Genomic DNA, 17,422 nt, shown 5'->3' with positions numbered 1-17,422 from the left:
TGACTATGTAGAAAAATAAGTAAGAATGTACAAATCTTTTGTTAATAAAATCATCTTGTTATCTCATTACGTCTATTATTTATGGCCTATCAGAACTGAAAAAAAAAACAGCCCTCGTACATTCGTCAGAAGCTGCTATATTCTCAGTAGATTCCTTATCACATTCCTCATCAGTTGCAAATGCCAAGTGTTTTCAGATCACTGGGTCCCATCATGGTTCTCCATTTTGGGATCATCAAGAAGCACCATCACTCTCCTGGTTTGATATCCCAAGGTTTGGTTTGGTAGACACCACCACCACACGTTTTCAACACTTCGTGGATCCTGATTTTGTTCATATTCATTAATAGGTAACTGGTCATAGTACATTAAATACTAGGTGTTGTTAAGCATCTTCAGTAATTAAATATTTTGGAAGCTACTCAATCTTTGAAGTATAGATGGTCTATACAACACACAGATTTCTTCCCGAGAGAGAACAACAAAAAAGAAAGAATAGAAGAATGCACTGTCACAATACAAGCATTAGCTCATGGGATCTTTGAAACAATAAAATAAATTAAAATGTAATAAGTTATCTTGGAAATATAAGAATGTGGAACTCTTTATTGATTAAAATTAAAACAACACAGTAATTAAAATACATTTGTGATTTGTAACAATTATAAATAATTTCTTTCCCTTAAAAGTGACTGGAGTATCATAGAACATAAAATATAAGAGAAAAAAATTATACTTCATACATGACAAATACTACCTGCATAAAATACTTCTCTTTTACATACAGCAAGCAATTTTTCAGGTTTATGAAAATGGAGGGATTTAGGAACTTACAACATTTAGTACATACCTCATTAAGCTGATCAATTTACAAACTACAAATTTCCTCTTAAAATACTTTCATTAGTATTTACTTACGATGACAATACTAAAAATAAGGCCCTTTCATTTTCATAATTAACAACTCTGTTTGTTCCCTTTACAAACTGAATGTTATTCAACTAACTAATACAGTATATTAATTCATTTGTGTTAATAATAGCAGTAGTCCAATCTTATATACATTGTGTTCCACAAAAATTTCATTTCAGTAGTCGGAAACAGTATCTCCCACTTTGAAGATGTTCAATGTATCAACACACAATAAAGTAAAACAAACCTGTCTCTACGATCAAAAATAAAAAGAGGGGAAATGGGAAAGTTAATTCCAACTGTAGAACAAAGAGCTTAGAAAATATTATAAAAGAAAGAAAATATTAATACACGACTGAGAAACATTAAAGAAATGTCATTATTGTCTATTCAAATCACAGTAAATAACAGCAGCCCAGAAGTCAAAATGAGTAGTTGAGATATGTGCAATCTAGAGCCACTGCATTACCTATGTGTGAATAATAGATCAGGAGCAGAGAAGGTAATCACTATGCATGGAAAATTACCACAATCCCAAGAGATTTTCAGAGGAATAAAAACAATCGATCAAATGAAGCTCTTATGAAGGTGAAAAGAATAATAGTCAATAACTTCCCCACCTCCCATGTCAAATCTACAATAAGAGCTGAGTATCATAATATAAACATCCATAGAGTATTTAGAACTCCCTGTTCAAGTTCAGATAACTCTTCAGGGCAGGAGGAAGTGGAAGTTGTTGAATTTTTAATCGCATATATATGGAGTAAGTATCCACTGGAGTTGCTGGAGTTTCCTTAGGTACAGTACTAGCAGCAGCAGAAGCAGCAGCAGCACCACCAGCACCAGCACTAGTTGCTACAGTCTCAGTAGATTCCTCTTCATCACATTCCTCATCGGTTGCAAATGCCAAGCGTTTCCAGATAACTGTGTCCCGCCGTGGCGCTCCAATTCTGCATCGTCGAGATGCACCATTACTCTCCTGGTTTGGAATTTCAGAGCTATCACCATGACTATTAGTATCTGCCTGATATGTCCTCTTCACAGCAGGTAGAGCATCAGAGAAATCTGAATCAGAATCTACTTCCATAAATGTTCTCTCATCTTCATGATCCGAATCTGAGCTCAAACCTTTCCCATTTTCCATTTCATCTCCAATCCCACTATCAGACTTCTTCCTTTTGGGAATTTTCTTCCTCTGTTCAGCAACTGTGGCCCTCTGTTCAACGACTGTGGCTTCATCAGGTCCTTCTTCGATAACAGTCACTATTTCATTAAAATTGGCAACACATTCCTCTTCTCCATCTTCTTCTTCCTCCTCCTCCACTTCTCCTCCATCATCGTCATCATCTTCTTCTTCTTGAATGCTAGCAGTCCTTGCTTCCTCCATTACATCATTAATGCTGGGTACCCTAGGCTGCTCTTCAACCTTGTCTCTGTTGAGTGCACTAGCTTCATCAACAGTTTCTTTACTGTTAGGTCCTTGAGCTCCTTCCAATGTTCCATCAGATGCCTGCCTTGGACCAGTGCGATTAGCTGCTAGATTTCGAGCCAATTCAATAACTGCAGTAAATTCACCGGCACGCTGACGATGAACATCACAGATAAGGCTAGCTCTTCCATACTCCCTATTTTCAGCTTCATCTTCTGTTATTATAGCAGCAAAATCTTCATTATCAGATTCCTCAAAAATAGGGATCACTAAACGTCTCAAAGTTTTCTTCTTGTACTTTTTCTTTGGTTGTCGCTGGCGCCTAGCAGTAACAGCAGGATGTTCAGCCTCAACATTTCGCCGGAGAATGGTACGGATTGTAGATCGACACAAGTCCAGCAGTGATAACGGCTCATTGTCCGCTGGAATATTTTCAAAAAATATGCATTACAAATATGGTCAGAAACAACTAAACATGCCAGAAAAATATTGAATAAATATCACTCACGCAAAATCACTGTAGGACCATTCTGATCAGGTAATACCAATGGAGCAAAAGATACAGGCAGAACAGACTTCACAGTCCAAGTCGTCTCAGAGGTACGATTAATTTGCAGTAACTGATCATTCAGTGGCATAACCAGGATTCCTCCAACCTAACAACAGAAAATTCTCAAATTAGCAACATTATGGTGTGACTGACATGTCAAGATAATTTATGAATGCATATTTACAGAAGGCTAGTTAATTAGGCTGTCTCCACACAGCATTTCTGTTACAAATGTCTATCAATACTTCTTTGTAGCAACTGCTAACATAACACAATTACCTAGCAAAAATTATTTCTTCCCCAGTGCATACAGATTTCTGATCAATTGCAGCACATACTACATGAGAAGTAACAAAAGATGAACTTTATTACTTTTCCAAATCTGGCCGGTTCTACAGGAGGAAGAATTCACAAACAAACCTAAGTCTTACAGATAAGTAAAGTAAAGGAATAAACAAGTGATATATCAAGTCATATATAAAAAGTTAGGAGCATGAATAGGAATACACACGAGGATAAATACAATGACCCGTCAGCATCCGAAGATGGAAGAATAGAAAAGGAGACCGAGTACAAACATAAAAGGACAAGGACACTCTCCACACTAATATGTTGCCGTCTTCAAATACACAGGCTCCCTCCTAATCAATCCCAATTCTTCTGTATCCACTTCTTTCCAGTCCCTGACAAACTCATTTCTGTCTCCCACCTTTATCAGGAGGGCAGGTTTCAACACTCACTGCTGGCCAATCTTAACAGATCTTCAGTCTTGAGGTAGAAAGTGTGGGATAAGAACAAAGCCAGATAAACACAGGGAAAGGTAAGACAGAAAACTATCAAAATGAATGAATATTAGGAAGTAAAAGACAAGGAAAACAGGACAAACACAAAAGGGAGAAAAGGAACCCAATGGCTCAATAAGTAATGGAAAGGAACACACCAGTGACATTCCAAGTCATACACAGGAAGGTAGGAGCATGAACAGGAACATTCAAGAGGATAAACACAATGACAGGTCAGTTTTGGAAGAGGGAGCAACAGAAAAGTAGACTGGGACAAACTTGAAAACTCAGAACGACAAGATAATCGCCACATCTCCACAAACGTGTCTTCAAATAGACACCCTCTCTCATTATTTCATACAGACTGCATCTACCACATACAAAAAATTCGATAACTTACTTCTAGCAAGTCAAAGTACCACTGCCTAGGTCTCTCCTGGCTTCTCTTACCCTCTAGGATAAAATCCATTATTCTTCTAGATAATCTATTCTGCTCTATTCGATTCACATTACCCCAGCATGGAAGGCAGATCATATGTGCAATTTTATCTACTGAGCTTGCTTAACTTAGCTTTTATCTCCTCATTGTGAGTTCCCACCAGTTGGTACATTCTCATTACTTTCATATGTGTTACTTCCAGTTTATGAATAAATTGTTCCATATCCATCTAGCCTTCATTCCCATACAGCAAAATCAGCCTGGAAAAACAGTGATTTAAGGATAACCAAGGTCATCGCCAAAGGACTTAACTCTTTACAACATTCCCACCCAACTGAACCTTCCCTGTCATTTCATACTTAAAAGATCCACAGAAGCTATGAACAGTAAGGGTGGAAGATTATAACCTTGTCTAAAACCTGCAAATACTTTGAACCAACAACAAATTCTATCAAATTCCCACAGCAGCCTGACTGTCAACATATATGCATTTAATTCCTTCCAATAACCTGGTCCTAACATCAAAGGATTGTAGTAGGATTCAAGCCTGTGAAGTGAAATTTCTTAGAACTGCCCTCCAAAAGGCACGACTTGATCACGTGAAAAATGATGAGATCCGATCTAACCTAGATCTAAATGAATCGATGGAGGAAAGACTTACCATAGGTCATCTAGACTTAAATGGTTTGGGCATGCTAAACAAATGAATAGCACAAGGTTACCATGTGCTTATTTGGAAAAGAGAATAACAGGTAGAAGACCAGGTGGAAAACCAAGAAGATGGATGGACCAACTGAGAGAAGACTTGGAGAGAAGAGGATGGAATTGGGAATCTGTTATGGACAACAAAATCTTTTTGAATAGGCAACTTTGGAAGACACTCGTTTTCAAACACCTTATCCAGCTCACTGGAAGGGCAAACCGATGAAATGAAATGGTCTATGGCTTTTAGTGCAGGGATGTGTCCAAGGACTTTGGCTCGCCAGGTGCAGTTCTTTTGAACTGACCTGCACGACATGTTGAGGATGAAATGGTGAAGACGGCACATACACCCAGTCCCCGTGCCAGGGGAATTAACCAATTATGGTAAAATTCCCAACCCTGCCAGGAATCGAACCCGGGACCCCTGTGGCCAAAGGCTAGCACGCTAACCATTAAGCCATGGAGCCGGATGGGCAAACCGATGACGATGATGAACCTGGTCCTTGATCCCCTAATCCCTCAGTATGGCCAACATATGTTAACCAATTACCTGTTTTTACAGAGGAGGTTTTTTCAGACATTGAGAAGCCTGAAATTTTGTCCCACAGGCTAGTAAACTAACTAACTAAGGTTAAGTTATAAGGAGATTCCCACCATCAAGTACTTGTCAATTTCCTATAGCTAGTTTATTGCTTACATGATATAATCCAGTTTAATCTCTAGGTGTATACAAAATAGAACATGTTTTGTTTTGATTATGGAACATCTTCAGCTAAAAGATTTGACAAAAAATGGCAGGACAATTAAAACACATGTAATGATTATGGTGACGAAATAAAATGTTCATTCATGTTGGGTTAAAATTTCCAATAAGTTAATGTCCAGGTAACGAATAAAATCGGCGTAAGGGGTCTTCTTTATGCTGGAAACGTGTATGCTTGTTGATCTTTAAGATAAAATTGAGAATATAAAAGATTTTCTTAAAATATGGTTGTCAGGGGAACTCTTGAAACAACCATAGTTGAAGCTGAGCTTTGAAGTTAGACTGTTAAAATGAGTCTAAAACAAGAAGAAATTAAGTAAGGAGGGAGATATTTTAAAGGAGAAAACCTTGTAACAATGTGTGTTGGTGGGGTACATAAGGATATATGAAATTGTTTACCTCATAGTCAGTCGTGTTATATTTAGCGTCCTCCCTTATGCCGTGTTGTCAACTGACTAAGTTCTGTGTGTGTATGAGGAGCTTGCAGTAGGCGAGGAGAAGCGGAAGGAGAGGTAGGGAAAGTGGAGGAAGGAGGGGGAATGCTGTGTAGGGTGGAGCTAACTGAGAAGTGGTGTTGTGATGGGCAAGGGGAAACGGTAGGAAAAGTAGGGGGAATGTTGTGTAGGGTGGAGCTAACTGACAGGAGGTGTGTTGGATGTTTTCCCGGGTCCTTCTTTATGGCTTTTCTAGATAAATCTAATTTGGTAGCCTCTTCTAACAATATATTGATATTCTCCGTTATTTTGTTAATGTTCTGGCTGGGGTTTTGTTTCTGATCAATCTCAATATAGATATTTTCCAAAATGTTCATTAATTTACCTTTGTTTAACGTTCGCAGAATGGTCAAGTCCTTTTCTATTGTCGTAAAATTATGTTTATATTCAGTCATATGAAGACTCATGGCCGAATATTTCCTATGTTTCTCAGCATTAAAATGTTCCTGGTATCTTAGTAGGAAATTACGTCCTGTTTGCCCAATGTAAGTACAGTAAGTAAGTTGTGTTGAGTCAATACGGGACAAAGTATGAGACTTATAAGCTGCCAGGCTAGTAAATGTCCAGAGACATAGTTGGCGTATGTGTACATCTACAAATACCACTGGGCAGAGCTCGGTTCAAACCTGCAACCTCAGCTCAGGAAGCCAGCGCTCTTCTGCCTAAGACAACTTGGCAGGCACCAACATATTTTCTCTTGATAGTCTGTCATATACAGCAAAGAACTTGGTAATTTCATGAATCTTTTAACTTTACTTCATACAACCCAGTCTGTAATTGCAATGGAAGATCTCTCAGCCTGGTGTTAAGTAATCAAAATCATTTAGTGTAACAAGAAATATGGACCCATTACTGCCACGAGATCCTTACCATCCCACCCTGAATGTACAAGTGCCTCTGTCCTCATGCAGAGACCAATCTAACATCAAGCACAATATAACATTTAATTTTAAGAGGGCAAACTTTGAACAACTTTACTCTGGATTGTGAGACTGTAACTGGGAATCAATTTACAAATGCTCTAACGTAGATAGATTTTAAGATAATGTACACCTCGAAAAGTTTGGAATGACACTTTATATGGTAAGGTGTGTAGTAATGTTCTAAATGGTAAAGAGCACTGCATACACGCAAGTAATTCAATGGCTTGTTTACAATACATCAGATGTTGCTACCTACAGTCTGTGTTGAGCCTGGGGTGAACTACACCACTGCAGGTGAAGATTGGCAGTAGTGTATACAGTGCTGTACGAGGTTAAGCTAAAAAGTGTTTATGTTTCACGTGCAATGCATATTTCCTAGTTTGACAGAGCCAGAACTGTGGCACTGATTCAGGGTGGACATACACAAACAGCAGTATCATACATCGTAGGGGTTACCCAAAGTACAGTGTAAAAAAAAGTGGAAAAGGTACCGTAAGATCAATTATGTGACTGACAGACCGAGGGATCAAGGCTCAATCCATCAAAAGCATGGATTTATTAGCAAGTTCAGACATCAAGTCACGTTTCACTAAGGTGCCGCTAACAGATGTAGAGATGCATTTCCACTACTACACCAGAAATTGCCAGACGACCTGTCAACACTTGCCAATGAATGCCTATGTCAACAAAGTTTTCTATGAACAGAGAGAAGGGACTGTGATGGGATCACTACTCTCTCTCTCCAATAATTGCATAATTGCAACCATATACATGGAACATTTCAAACAGAAAGCCTTAGCCACATCAACTCTGAAACCAAAATGCTTTCTTCGCTATGTGGATGACACTTTCGTCATCTGGCCTCACAGGAGCAATAACATGCAGTTAATTTTCGACCATCTCAACTCCATTGATGTGAATATTCAGTTCACCATGGTAATCAACGTAGAGGGGAAATTACCATTCCTGGATGTCCTGGTAAAACAAAACGCCAATGGGACTCTAGGCCATGCAGTATAGGACTCTGAGCCATGCAGTATACAGAAAACCCGCACAAAGATACGCTATGTACTTGCACGCCTCTTCTCACCACCACCCATCACAAAAGCAGACTGTTCTAAAATCACTCATTAATAAGGCCATAGTGATATGCGATGCAGAACACCTTGAAGAAGAACATCTCACGGGAACCTTCAGGAGAAATTGGCTACTCATTCAACAACATCCAAAAATTTAGAAAATGAGAAGAAAGCAAAGGGAAGGATGGAGTAGAAATGAACAAAAGGGAGGAGGAACGGATCTGTCTGAAAACAGAGATACTTCGTTACATGAGAAACATGACAGACAGGATTTTCAGATACTAAACAAATAACATAAAGACCACACAGAAGATAATGTTATCTGCCACCAATCAAGGGCACAACAGAATTATATGATGATGATGACTGTTGTGTAAAGGGTCCTAACAGCTAGGTTATTGGCCCCTAATGATACAAGGTGCAACAAAATGAAACAATTAAAACTTCAAAATGTATCCACTGACTAGAATCCCAAACTAATGATGATGAAAGAATGACCATGAATCCGAAACAATCAGTGGATCTGATTCACAACGCCATACTTGTTTGGATAATGCTTGTTGTCCAAAGGGGTTTAAAATCCAGGTCACCAGCCCCTCGTAATAGTACTAATCACTGGTAAAGCAAAACCATGATGTTTCTCCTATAGTAGTGCTAATAACAAGTAACAAAGATTCAAGATGTTCCTCGCATGGTGGTACTAATCACAGGTAATGTAGAACCAGGGCATGTCGCACATAATGGCACTACATGCAGGCAAAACAGACTCATAGTGTTCTTCACATAAGGGTACTGCTCATAAGCAACACAGACATATAAGATTCCTCACCTAAGGGTACTACTCACAAACATTGTAGACCCACAGTTATCCTCACACAGAGGTACTAATCATAGGCAGTCTAACCTAGTCAGCGATCAGTGACAAACGTGCTGAGTTGAGGTGTCGGTAGAGCCGGTGTGGAGTGTGACCAGTGAGTGGAAAAGTAAGATGGGAGGGAAGAGGAAGATGATAGGCGTGCATCAATATCGTGCAGCTATTGGAAGATGGCAGGGGAGATGGAAAAAGGAAACAGCTAGAAATAAAGGAGGTAAAGTGGAAACAAGAATGATGGGCGAGATGATACTGGTGGCAGCGGTAATTATGGTACTGCTAGCTATAGGAGTTGTGGAGGTGAACCCCGGCCCGACTTCCAGTGGCAACATGAACTGGGAAGACGTGGAGGTCATAAGAAGAGTGGTGAAAGAAGTGGTGGAAGAAGTATGTCCGTTTGAGCAGATTAAAAATATGATGAAGGAACAAATGAAGGAATTTGAACATATGAGACGTTGGATACAGGGAAAAACAGATGAGACAATGAACAAGGTGGAAATCAGCGAGAGAGAAATTATATCACTCAAGGCAAAAATAAAGGAGATGGAGGAAGAGGTGGTGAAGCTGAAAGCAGAAATTGAAGACAGTAACCGAGAACGCAGGAAGAAATGCTTATTTATATATGGAGTGCCAGAAGACAAAGGGGAAGACAAAGTGCTGACAACCTACAAAGTTGTGGAAGTCATCCAGAAAATGATGAGAATTAACTTTAATGAAGTTGATATTGATGATATGGAAAGGATAGGTAAAAAACGGGATGATAGGCCAATAAAACTGAAAATGTATTCCACCCTGACGGCGGAAGTAGTGATAAGAAGCACAGACAATATACGTAACACAAAAATTTGGATTAAAAGAGACATGGGAAGAGAAGGGGTAAAGAATATAAACACTCTGAAGAAACATTTGGTCAGGGCTGAAATACAAGGGTTAAGAGCCTACATTAAGGGTCAACAATTAGTAGCAACCAATGGACTATGGACCAGAGTGTGGACAGCGAAGAAATTACGGGAAATGGAAGAGAACAGGAAAGACGAAGGGGTAGTGGGGAAGAGAGTGAAAGAAAGGCAAGTCAGAGACAGTAAAGTGGGTGAAGACAGACCTGGAGATAAAGAAAGAACCAAAGAAAATAAGGCACTGGATCCAAGCTCGCAGCAAGAATAAATTAACTTGACAGAAGAAGACGTGAATGCTATTTTCAAATCGATCGACGAAGGAGCCAGGGAGGTAGCGAATGAGATGAGGAGGGAGATAAGGAAGGAGACCAGGGAGACGAGGGCATTAATTAAGGAGCTGAGGACGGAGGCCTGTGTGAGAGAAGAAAGGAAGATACAGGGAGCGATTGTGGGGGCGGAAACACAAGATATGATAAGAACACAAAAACGAAGTGAAAATATGGCTGGGAGGCAGGAAAAAGAAGCAAGAGGTGCCCTGGCGAAAGGGAGAAGTTTGATCCTAAGAGAGATATGGGGTAAGAAGAACAAATTGGACGAAGGCATAGTGACAAGAAGCAAAAAAGGCAATCTGCAGTAGAAAGTAAATTGCTGTACACATGAGAATAGCGGAGTCTGTGTGTTATTCGTAACTGTGACGAGTGATTAAATAGTTAAATTAGTAGGCGGTAAAGTGTGTAGTGAATGAGGAAGAGAGTGATTGTAAATTGGACAGGTGTTAAGGATAAAGCTAATATGTGGAGATGGATGGTATATGAGCTGAGGGTCCAAGTTAACTGTGAGTGAATATGGTTGCAGTTAATGTGGTGAGTTGTCTGGATTCTAAAGATAATAAATATAATGAGATAATAGAGTTTAAATAGTGGTCAACAGTAACGAAACGTAAGGTGAAAAATTGCACACTGGCACTACAGTGGAGGTAATACGAAGCCAGGTTTGCAACTTAAGTAGAAAAACAGAGAGGTCACTGTTCACGAAAGAATGCGCTGTGTGCGAACCCGGACGGAAGTGATATACTCTTTGTTTGAAGTGCAGATGCAATCCGACACACCATTGTACTCTACACAGTAATATGCTACCAGTTTAGTTTCTTATTGCCATACTGCCTTATATTACGACCAACAGACCATTCTGCCTCATTGCCATTTGATTATTATTATTTACATCAATATTGCTTTTTTTCCCTTGTTTTGGTGTTAGTTATGTTTATTTTACGAGAATTATTATATGTGTATGTCAGCTTAAGCTGCCTAGGTTGGGCATTATTATTTTTCTCCATTAATAGATCAATAAGGTTTCAATGCTGTAGATCTGGAGGAAAATAAAGACATCTATCTATCTATCTATCTATCTATCTATCTAATCATAGGCGCCAGCTAGGTCTGTGTTATTCCTCACATAGTGGTATTAATCACAGGCCATGTATACTCGTGCTGTTGCTTGCACAGCGGTACCCATCACAGGCTACGTATACTCAAGCTGTTGCTCACATTAGTGATACTAATCATAGGCAATGTAGACCCATGGTGTATCACACATTATGGCACCACCCACAGGCAACACAGACCCATGGTGTTCTACATATAATGGCACTCCTCCCACTATAATCCTATCCAGATGATACTAATTATAGAACCAGCTGTAGGCAATAGCGGTTCCTCAGGTAATAGCGATTATTGCTCTAAGAGGAGCACAACCAGGCACATGTAGCAGTACTAACTGCAAGTAAAGTCGAGCCATGGTGTTCATTGCGTAATCGTACTAATCGCAGAATGTCTCACAGTTTCAAAAGTATCATCCTTTGGTCACCCCTTTTATTCGCCTCTTATGACAGGCAGGAGATACCATTTGTGTATTCTTGATCTGCGTCCCCCACCCACAGAGGGATCAGAGAGAAAAACTGGAAGGGATCAGACACTTTCAAAAACGAAGTACTGGACAAAGAAAGACAAGAGCCACGAAGGGCGTGAAAATGAAAGACTCCCTAGGCTTCGAATGCTCTAATACCGTTGGGGTCAGAAAAGAACAAGAGTTAACCAAGGGAGGTCGGACAGGATTGATGAAAGTGAGGACCCTGGCACAAGTAAGTGGAAGCAATGCCAGTACTCAGCTAAGGGCACCATGGTCGCCAAACCATGCTCCTAGGGCCCCTTTTAGTTGCTTCTTACGACAGGCAGGGGATACTCTGGGTGCAATCTGCGTCCCCCATCCATAGAGGACAATAAATTACAGGCCCACGGAGTCTACCACACTGAACGTATCTGCTATGAAGGTGAAACGAAACGCCTGATTTCTACTGACTTACAAAACATATCAGTCACATCACGAACCAAGAAAGTTGGCCGTGCAGTTAGGTTCGCGCAGCTGTGAGCTTCCATTTGGGAGAGAGTGGGTTTAAACCCCACTGTCGGCAGTCCTGAAGATGGTTTTCCGTGGTTTCCCATTTTCACTCAGGGCAAATGCTGGGGCTGCTTCCTTTCCACTCCTAGCCCTTTCCTAACCCACTGTCACCATAAGACCTGCCTGTGTTGGTACGACGTAATGCCAATTATAAGAAGGAGATGAAGAACCAAGACATAGATATTTCAGCTGTAGCCAAGTATTCCTGCAATACAAGATATGAAATTTCATTTGACAGAACTAAAAACTTCACAGCTATTCCCTGGAATCTCAAAAGAAAAGCCACAACATGAACATACAGAACAAACCCTTGTAACGTAATATTACCAGCAATCCCCAGCTATCTGGCAAGTGACACGTTCCAGACCTTTCATGACCCTCCACAGGGCTTACGTCAGCCAGAGAGAGGCTATTTATGGCCAAGCACAATAACTACTCTCGCAGTTGATTACCTGCCTGGGAAACTCATTACCTCTACCCAATCCGAGGTATTTCAATAATAATGGCTTTATGTCCCACCAACTACTTTTTCAGTTTTCGGAGACGCCGAGGGGCCGGAATTTTGTTATCAGGAGTTTTTTATTTGCCAGTAAATCTACCAACGCAAGACTGACGTATATGAGCACTTTCAAATACCACCGGACTGAGCCAGGATTGAACCTGCCAAGTGGGGTCAGAATGCCAGCGCCTCAACCGCCTGAGCCACACAGCCCGGCAGAGGTATTTCAGTCGCCTTGACAAAGAATACTGCAATGTATTTGAAACGTTGGAAAACTGTACAGGATGTACAGAAAACAACAACACAGTTCAACCTGGAATAAGAACTAAGTAACTTTACAGACCGTGGAAGCTGCACTCCTAAGAGACTGAGGGAAGGTCGACCAAGGGTGACAACACGTCAAGATGGGTTAAAAAAACAGATCAGATGTAAGGTTTTTCAGGCGTTTGCTCTATTAACCAGCGTTTTGTCTTAGGTCTGACTCATCAGAGTGGGATGTGTCAGACCCTACCCACTGACACCGGGGGGGGTATGCAGGTGAACTTATCAGAAGCCCTATATAAGAGGCACAGTCTGATAACTTCATATGGGAGAGCAAACACCTGAAAAACCTTACATATGATCTGTTTTTTGACATGCTCTATTGGTGGAAAAATATCTAATTCCCTCCTCGGGAACTTAGAATTTCCATTCCATTAAGATTAGTTAATCCGTGAAAGAGCGCAGAGGAGATCAACTGCAACAAATCAACAATGAGATGACTTCTTGAGGGCAACCAGGGTCTGATTATCCATACAAACTAAACAACTGGCTCAAAAGTGCCCAATTAAAGTCATTTTAACAGATCCAACGTGTTCCACTAGAGAATAATCATCATGCTGAGAGAAGAAGGGCCATTCAACACCTTAATTGGGGGTTGGATGAATGGTGTAATGTCATGTTTGCAAATGCAACACCGATATCACTTAGGCCAGTGTGGAGATGTAAAAGCCGCGATGGAAATTACCAGCACGTTCTCAAGGTGCATGCATTTGGAGGAAGCAGTGTAACTTTCTTGGTCTAGGATAATGCATGGTCGTTGTACACCTTTGATACCAATTCAAGGGACATTACCTGCCCATCGATATACTGATGGGATTCTCTGACCATTTATACAAGCCTCAAGAGATGAATATGGTGCTGAATTTATTTTCATCGTTGACACTGCTTGCCCTCGTCAAAAGGCATTAGTGAGGCACTTCATGACAGAGGCCAGGTATAAACCATATGAATTGGCCACCTAATTCACTAAACAGGAACTGCATTGACAGGGTGAAAATGATTGTTTATGATCGTCCACTATCTCCACAGACACTCCCAGACCTCATTAGACGTGCCCAGATGGAATGGGACATTCTATGTACTGATCGGAAGCATGCCACAGCATATTAGAAACCTGCACAATGCTAGAGGAGGCCATATGCAATACTAAGGCAACCTTAACTTTTAAAAATGTTAACCTTTTTCATTATTACTGTTTATTTGCATTAGTTATTGGAAGAAAAGCATTTGAGTTTGTAAAAGTTTACATTTTCACCTTGTGTCTGTGATATACATACATTGTCATTATAGACCATTGTGCCTTTAAGCATTCAGTCTGCAAGCCTCTGTGAATTTACTAAACATTGCCACAATCCTCTATTTGCAACTAGTGCTGTGGCCACATTTAGTTCTATACCTCTTATCTTTAAATCGTTAGAAACATTGTCGCCTTGGCCTCTCTCTACTTCTCTAACCCACCATTACTGAGTCCATTATTCTCCTAGGTAACCTATCCTTTTCCATTCGCCTCACATGACCCCAACACTGAAGACAGTTTATGTGTACAGCTTCATCCATAGAGCTGATTCCTAACTTAGCCTTTATATCCTCACTCTGAGTACCCTCCTGCCATTGTTCCCACCTGTTTGTATCAGCAATCATTCTTGCTACTTTCATGTCTGTTACTTCTAACTTATGAATAAGATATCCTGAGTCCACCCAGCTTTTGCTCCTGTAAAGCAAAGTTAGTCTGAAAACAGACTGATGTAAGGATAGTTTCGTCCAGGAGCTGACTTCCTTCTTACAGAATACTACTAAATCGCAACTGCGAGCTCACTGCATTTGCTTTACTGCACCTTCATTCAAACTTGCTCACCGTATTACCATCCTGGGAGAATGCACATCCTAAATACTTGAAATTTCCACTTGTTCCAGCTTTGTATTACAAATTTGACATTCAATTCTCTTGGATTTCTTACCTACTGACATCAATTTAGTCTTCGAAAGGCTAATTTTCATACCATACTCATTGCACCTATTTTCAAGTTCCAAGATATTAGACTGCAGTCTTTCAGCACAATCTGCCATTAAGACCAAGTCATCAGCATAGGCCAGACTGCTTACTACATTTCCACCTGCATGAATCTCTCCCTGTCACTTTATACCTTTCAGCAGATGACCCATGTACACTACGAACAACAAAGGTGAAAGATTACAGCCTTGTCTGACCGCTGTAAGTACTGTGAACAAAGAACTCATTCTGCCATCAATTCTCACTGCAGCCCAATTGTCAACATAAATGCCCTTGATTGATTTTAATAATCTACCCTTAAACCCATAGTCCCCCAGTATGGCAGGCATTTTTTCCCTTGGTACCCTGTGTATGCTTTCTCTAAATTTATGAAACATAAACATAACTGTCTATTCCTCTTGTAGCATTTTTCAATTACCGGTGCAAAATGAAATTCTGATTCTGACAGCCCCTCTATGGTCTGAAACCACACTGGTTTTCATTCAACTTCCTCTCTACCACTGACAGCACCCTCCCTTCCAAGATGCCAGTGAATACTTTGCCTGGTACACCAACCAAGGAGATACCTCGAAAGCTGTTACAATTCTTTGTGTTCTCTTGCTTACAGATAGGGAAAATTACTACTTTTTTCCAATTTGAATGTGCTTCACCAACATTCCATGCTAATCTTATTACTCTATGAAGCCATTTCATCCCTGCCTACCCACTATACTTCATCATTTCAGGTCTAACTTCATCTATTCCAGCTGCTTTATGAAAATGGAGTTTATTTACCACCTTTTCCTCTTCTTCAAGCGTAATTTCACCAACATTATTTTCCTCCTCCCCATGAGCTCAGTTGTTCGCAACACCACCAGGAAGATTTCCTTTTATGTTGAGAAGATTTTCAAAATACTCCCTCCACCTGTCCAGCAATTCCCTGGGATCTATTATGAGTTCACCCGAATCACCCAAAACACTGTTCATTTCATTTTTTCCCCCCTTCCTTTCTTTATTACTGTCTGGAAAGGTTTTCCTGCTGCTAGAACTAGCCTTTCCAGGTTATTACCAAAATCTTCCCAACACTACTTTTTGGATTCAATAACTATTTGTTTTGCTCTATTTCTTTCATGTACGTACCATTCCCTGTCTGCATCAGCCCTTGCTTGGAGCCATTTCTGATAAGCCTTCTTTTTACATTTACAAGCTGCTCTCACTTCATCATTCCACAAAGATGTTCGCTTTTTCCCATCTTTACACACAGTTGTTCCTAGGCATTCCGTATCTGTTTCTACTACAGCATCCCTGTATTGCACCCATTTTCTTTCTATATCCTAAACCTGCTTACTGTCCACTGTTCGGAACTTCTCACTAATCATATCCATGTATTTCTGTCTAATTTCCTCATCCTGAAGATTTTCTACCCTTATTCGTTTGCAGACAGATTTCACTTTCTCTATCCTAGGCCTAGAGATACTTCGTTCACTACAGATCAGATAGTGGTCTGTATCAACGAAAAATTCCTGGAAAAGCCGTACATTCCTAACAGATTTCCTGAATTCGAAGTCGGTTAAGATATAGTCTATTATGGATCTGGTATCCCTAGCCTCCTGTGTGAGTCAGTAAACAGCCTTATGCTTGAAGAATGTATTCGTAACTGCTAAACCCATACTAGCACAAAAGTCCAGCAAACGCTTTCCATTCCTGTTATCTTCCATATCTTCCTCACATTTACCAATCAGCCTTTCGTATCTTTCAGTTCTATTTCCAACTCTCACATGGAAATCACCCATTAGCACTATCCTATCCTTGCTGTTGACCCTGACTATGATGTCACTCAATGCTTCATAAAACTAATCAACTTCATCATCATCATCATCATCATCATCATCATCTGCACCCTCACATGGTGAATACACGAGGCAATTCTCGTCCTAATTCCTTCAACTGCCACTTATTTACATGCCTAACAGAAACTATGTTGCGTGCAATAATATTCTTGATTAAAAGCCCTACCCTACACTCTGCCCTTCCCTTCTTAACACCCATCAGTACATTTTATAATCTCCTATCTCTTCCTCATTATCTCCCCTTGGGGACCCCTTGTGCCTTTGCTGGCGGGACCTAGTCTTTACGGTGCACTATGTCTTCTGGTATGGGCTAGAGCAATTTTGTTACTTTCATTGATCTGTCTCAGCTTTATCCTTAGCTTTGACAAAATGAAAGTGACTGAGGTATGAGTGATGCTAGTACTGCCATTCCTTCTGCAGCCAGTCCCTGCTATGAATGGTGCGAAAATATTGCTCATAGGGTCG

General features: G+C 40.3%; 1 protein-coding gene across 2 annotated transcripts in view; it reads right to left on the bottom strand.

Moving 5' to 3' along the window:
- Positions 1-584: 584 nt before the first annotated feature.
- The window catches only part of LOC136863164 (protein-L-isoaspartate O-methyltransferase domain-containing protein 1), a 101,433-nt gene continuing 84,595 nt past the window's right edge, over positions 585-17,422 (bottom strand). For both annotated transcript variants that reach the window (XM_067139517.2, XM_067139518.2), the window contains exons 5-6: positions 2,850-2,997; positions 585-2,763 (exon numbers count right to left, since the gene is read on the bottom strand). In XM_067139517.2, the coding sequence (XP_066995618.2) occupies positions 1,592-2,763; positions 2,850-2,997 (1,320 nt within the window). In that variant the 3' untranslated portion in view covers positions 585-1,591. The remainder of the gene's footprint in view (positions 2,764-2,849; positions 2,998-17,422) is intronic.

The sequence above is a fragment of the Anabrus simplex genome, chromosome 2 (assembly GCF_040414725.1).
Source record: "Anabrus simplex isolate iqAnaSimp1 chromosome 2, ASM4041472v1, whole genome shotgun sequence".
Classification (NCBI taxonomy): Eukaryota; Metazoa; Arthropoda; class Insecta; order Orthoptera; family Tettigoniidae; genus Anabrus; species Anabrus simplex.
The sequence above is the reverse complement of the archived record's forward strand: the minus strand, read 5'-3'. Positions and strand labels throughout refer to the sequence as shown.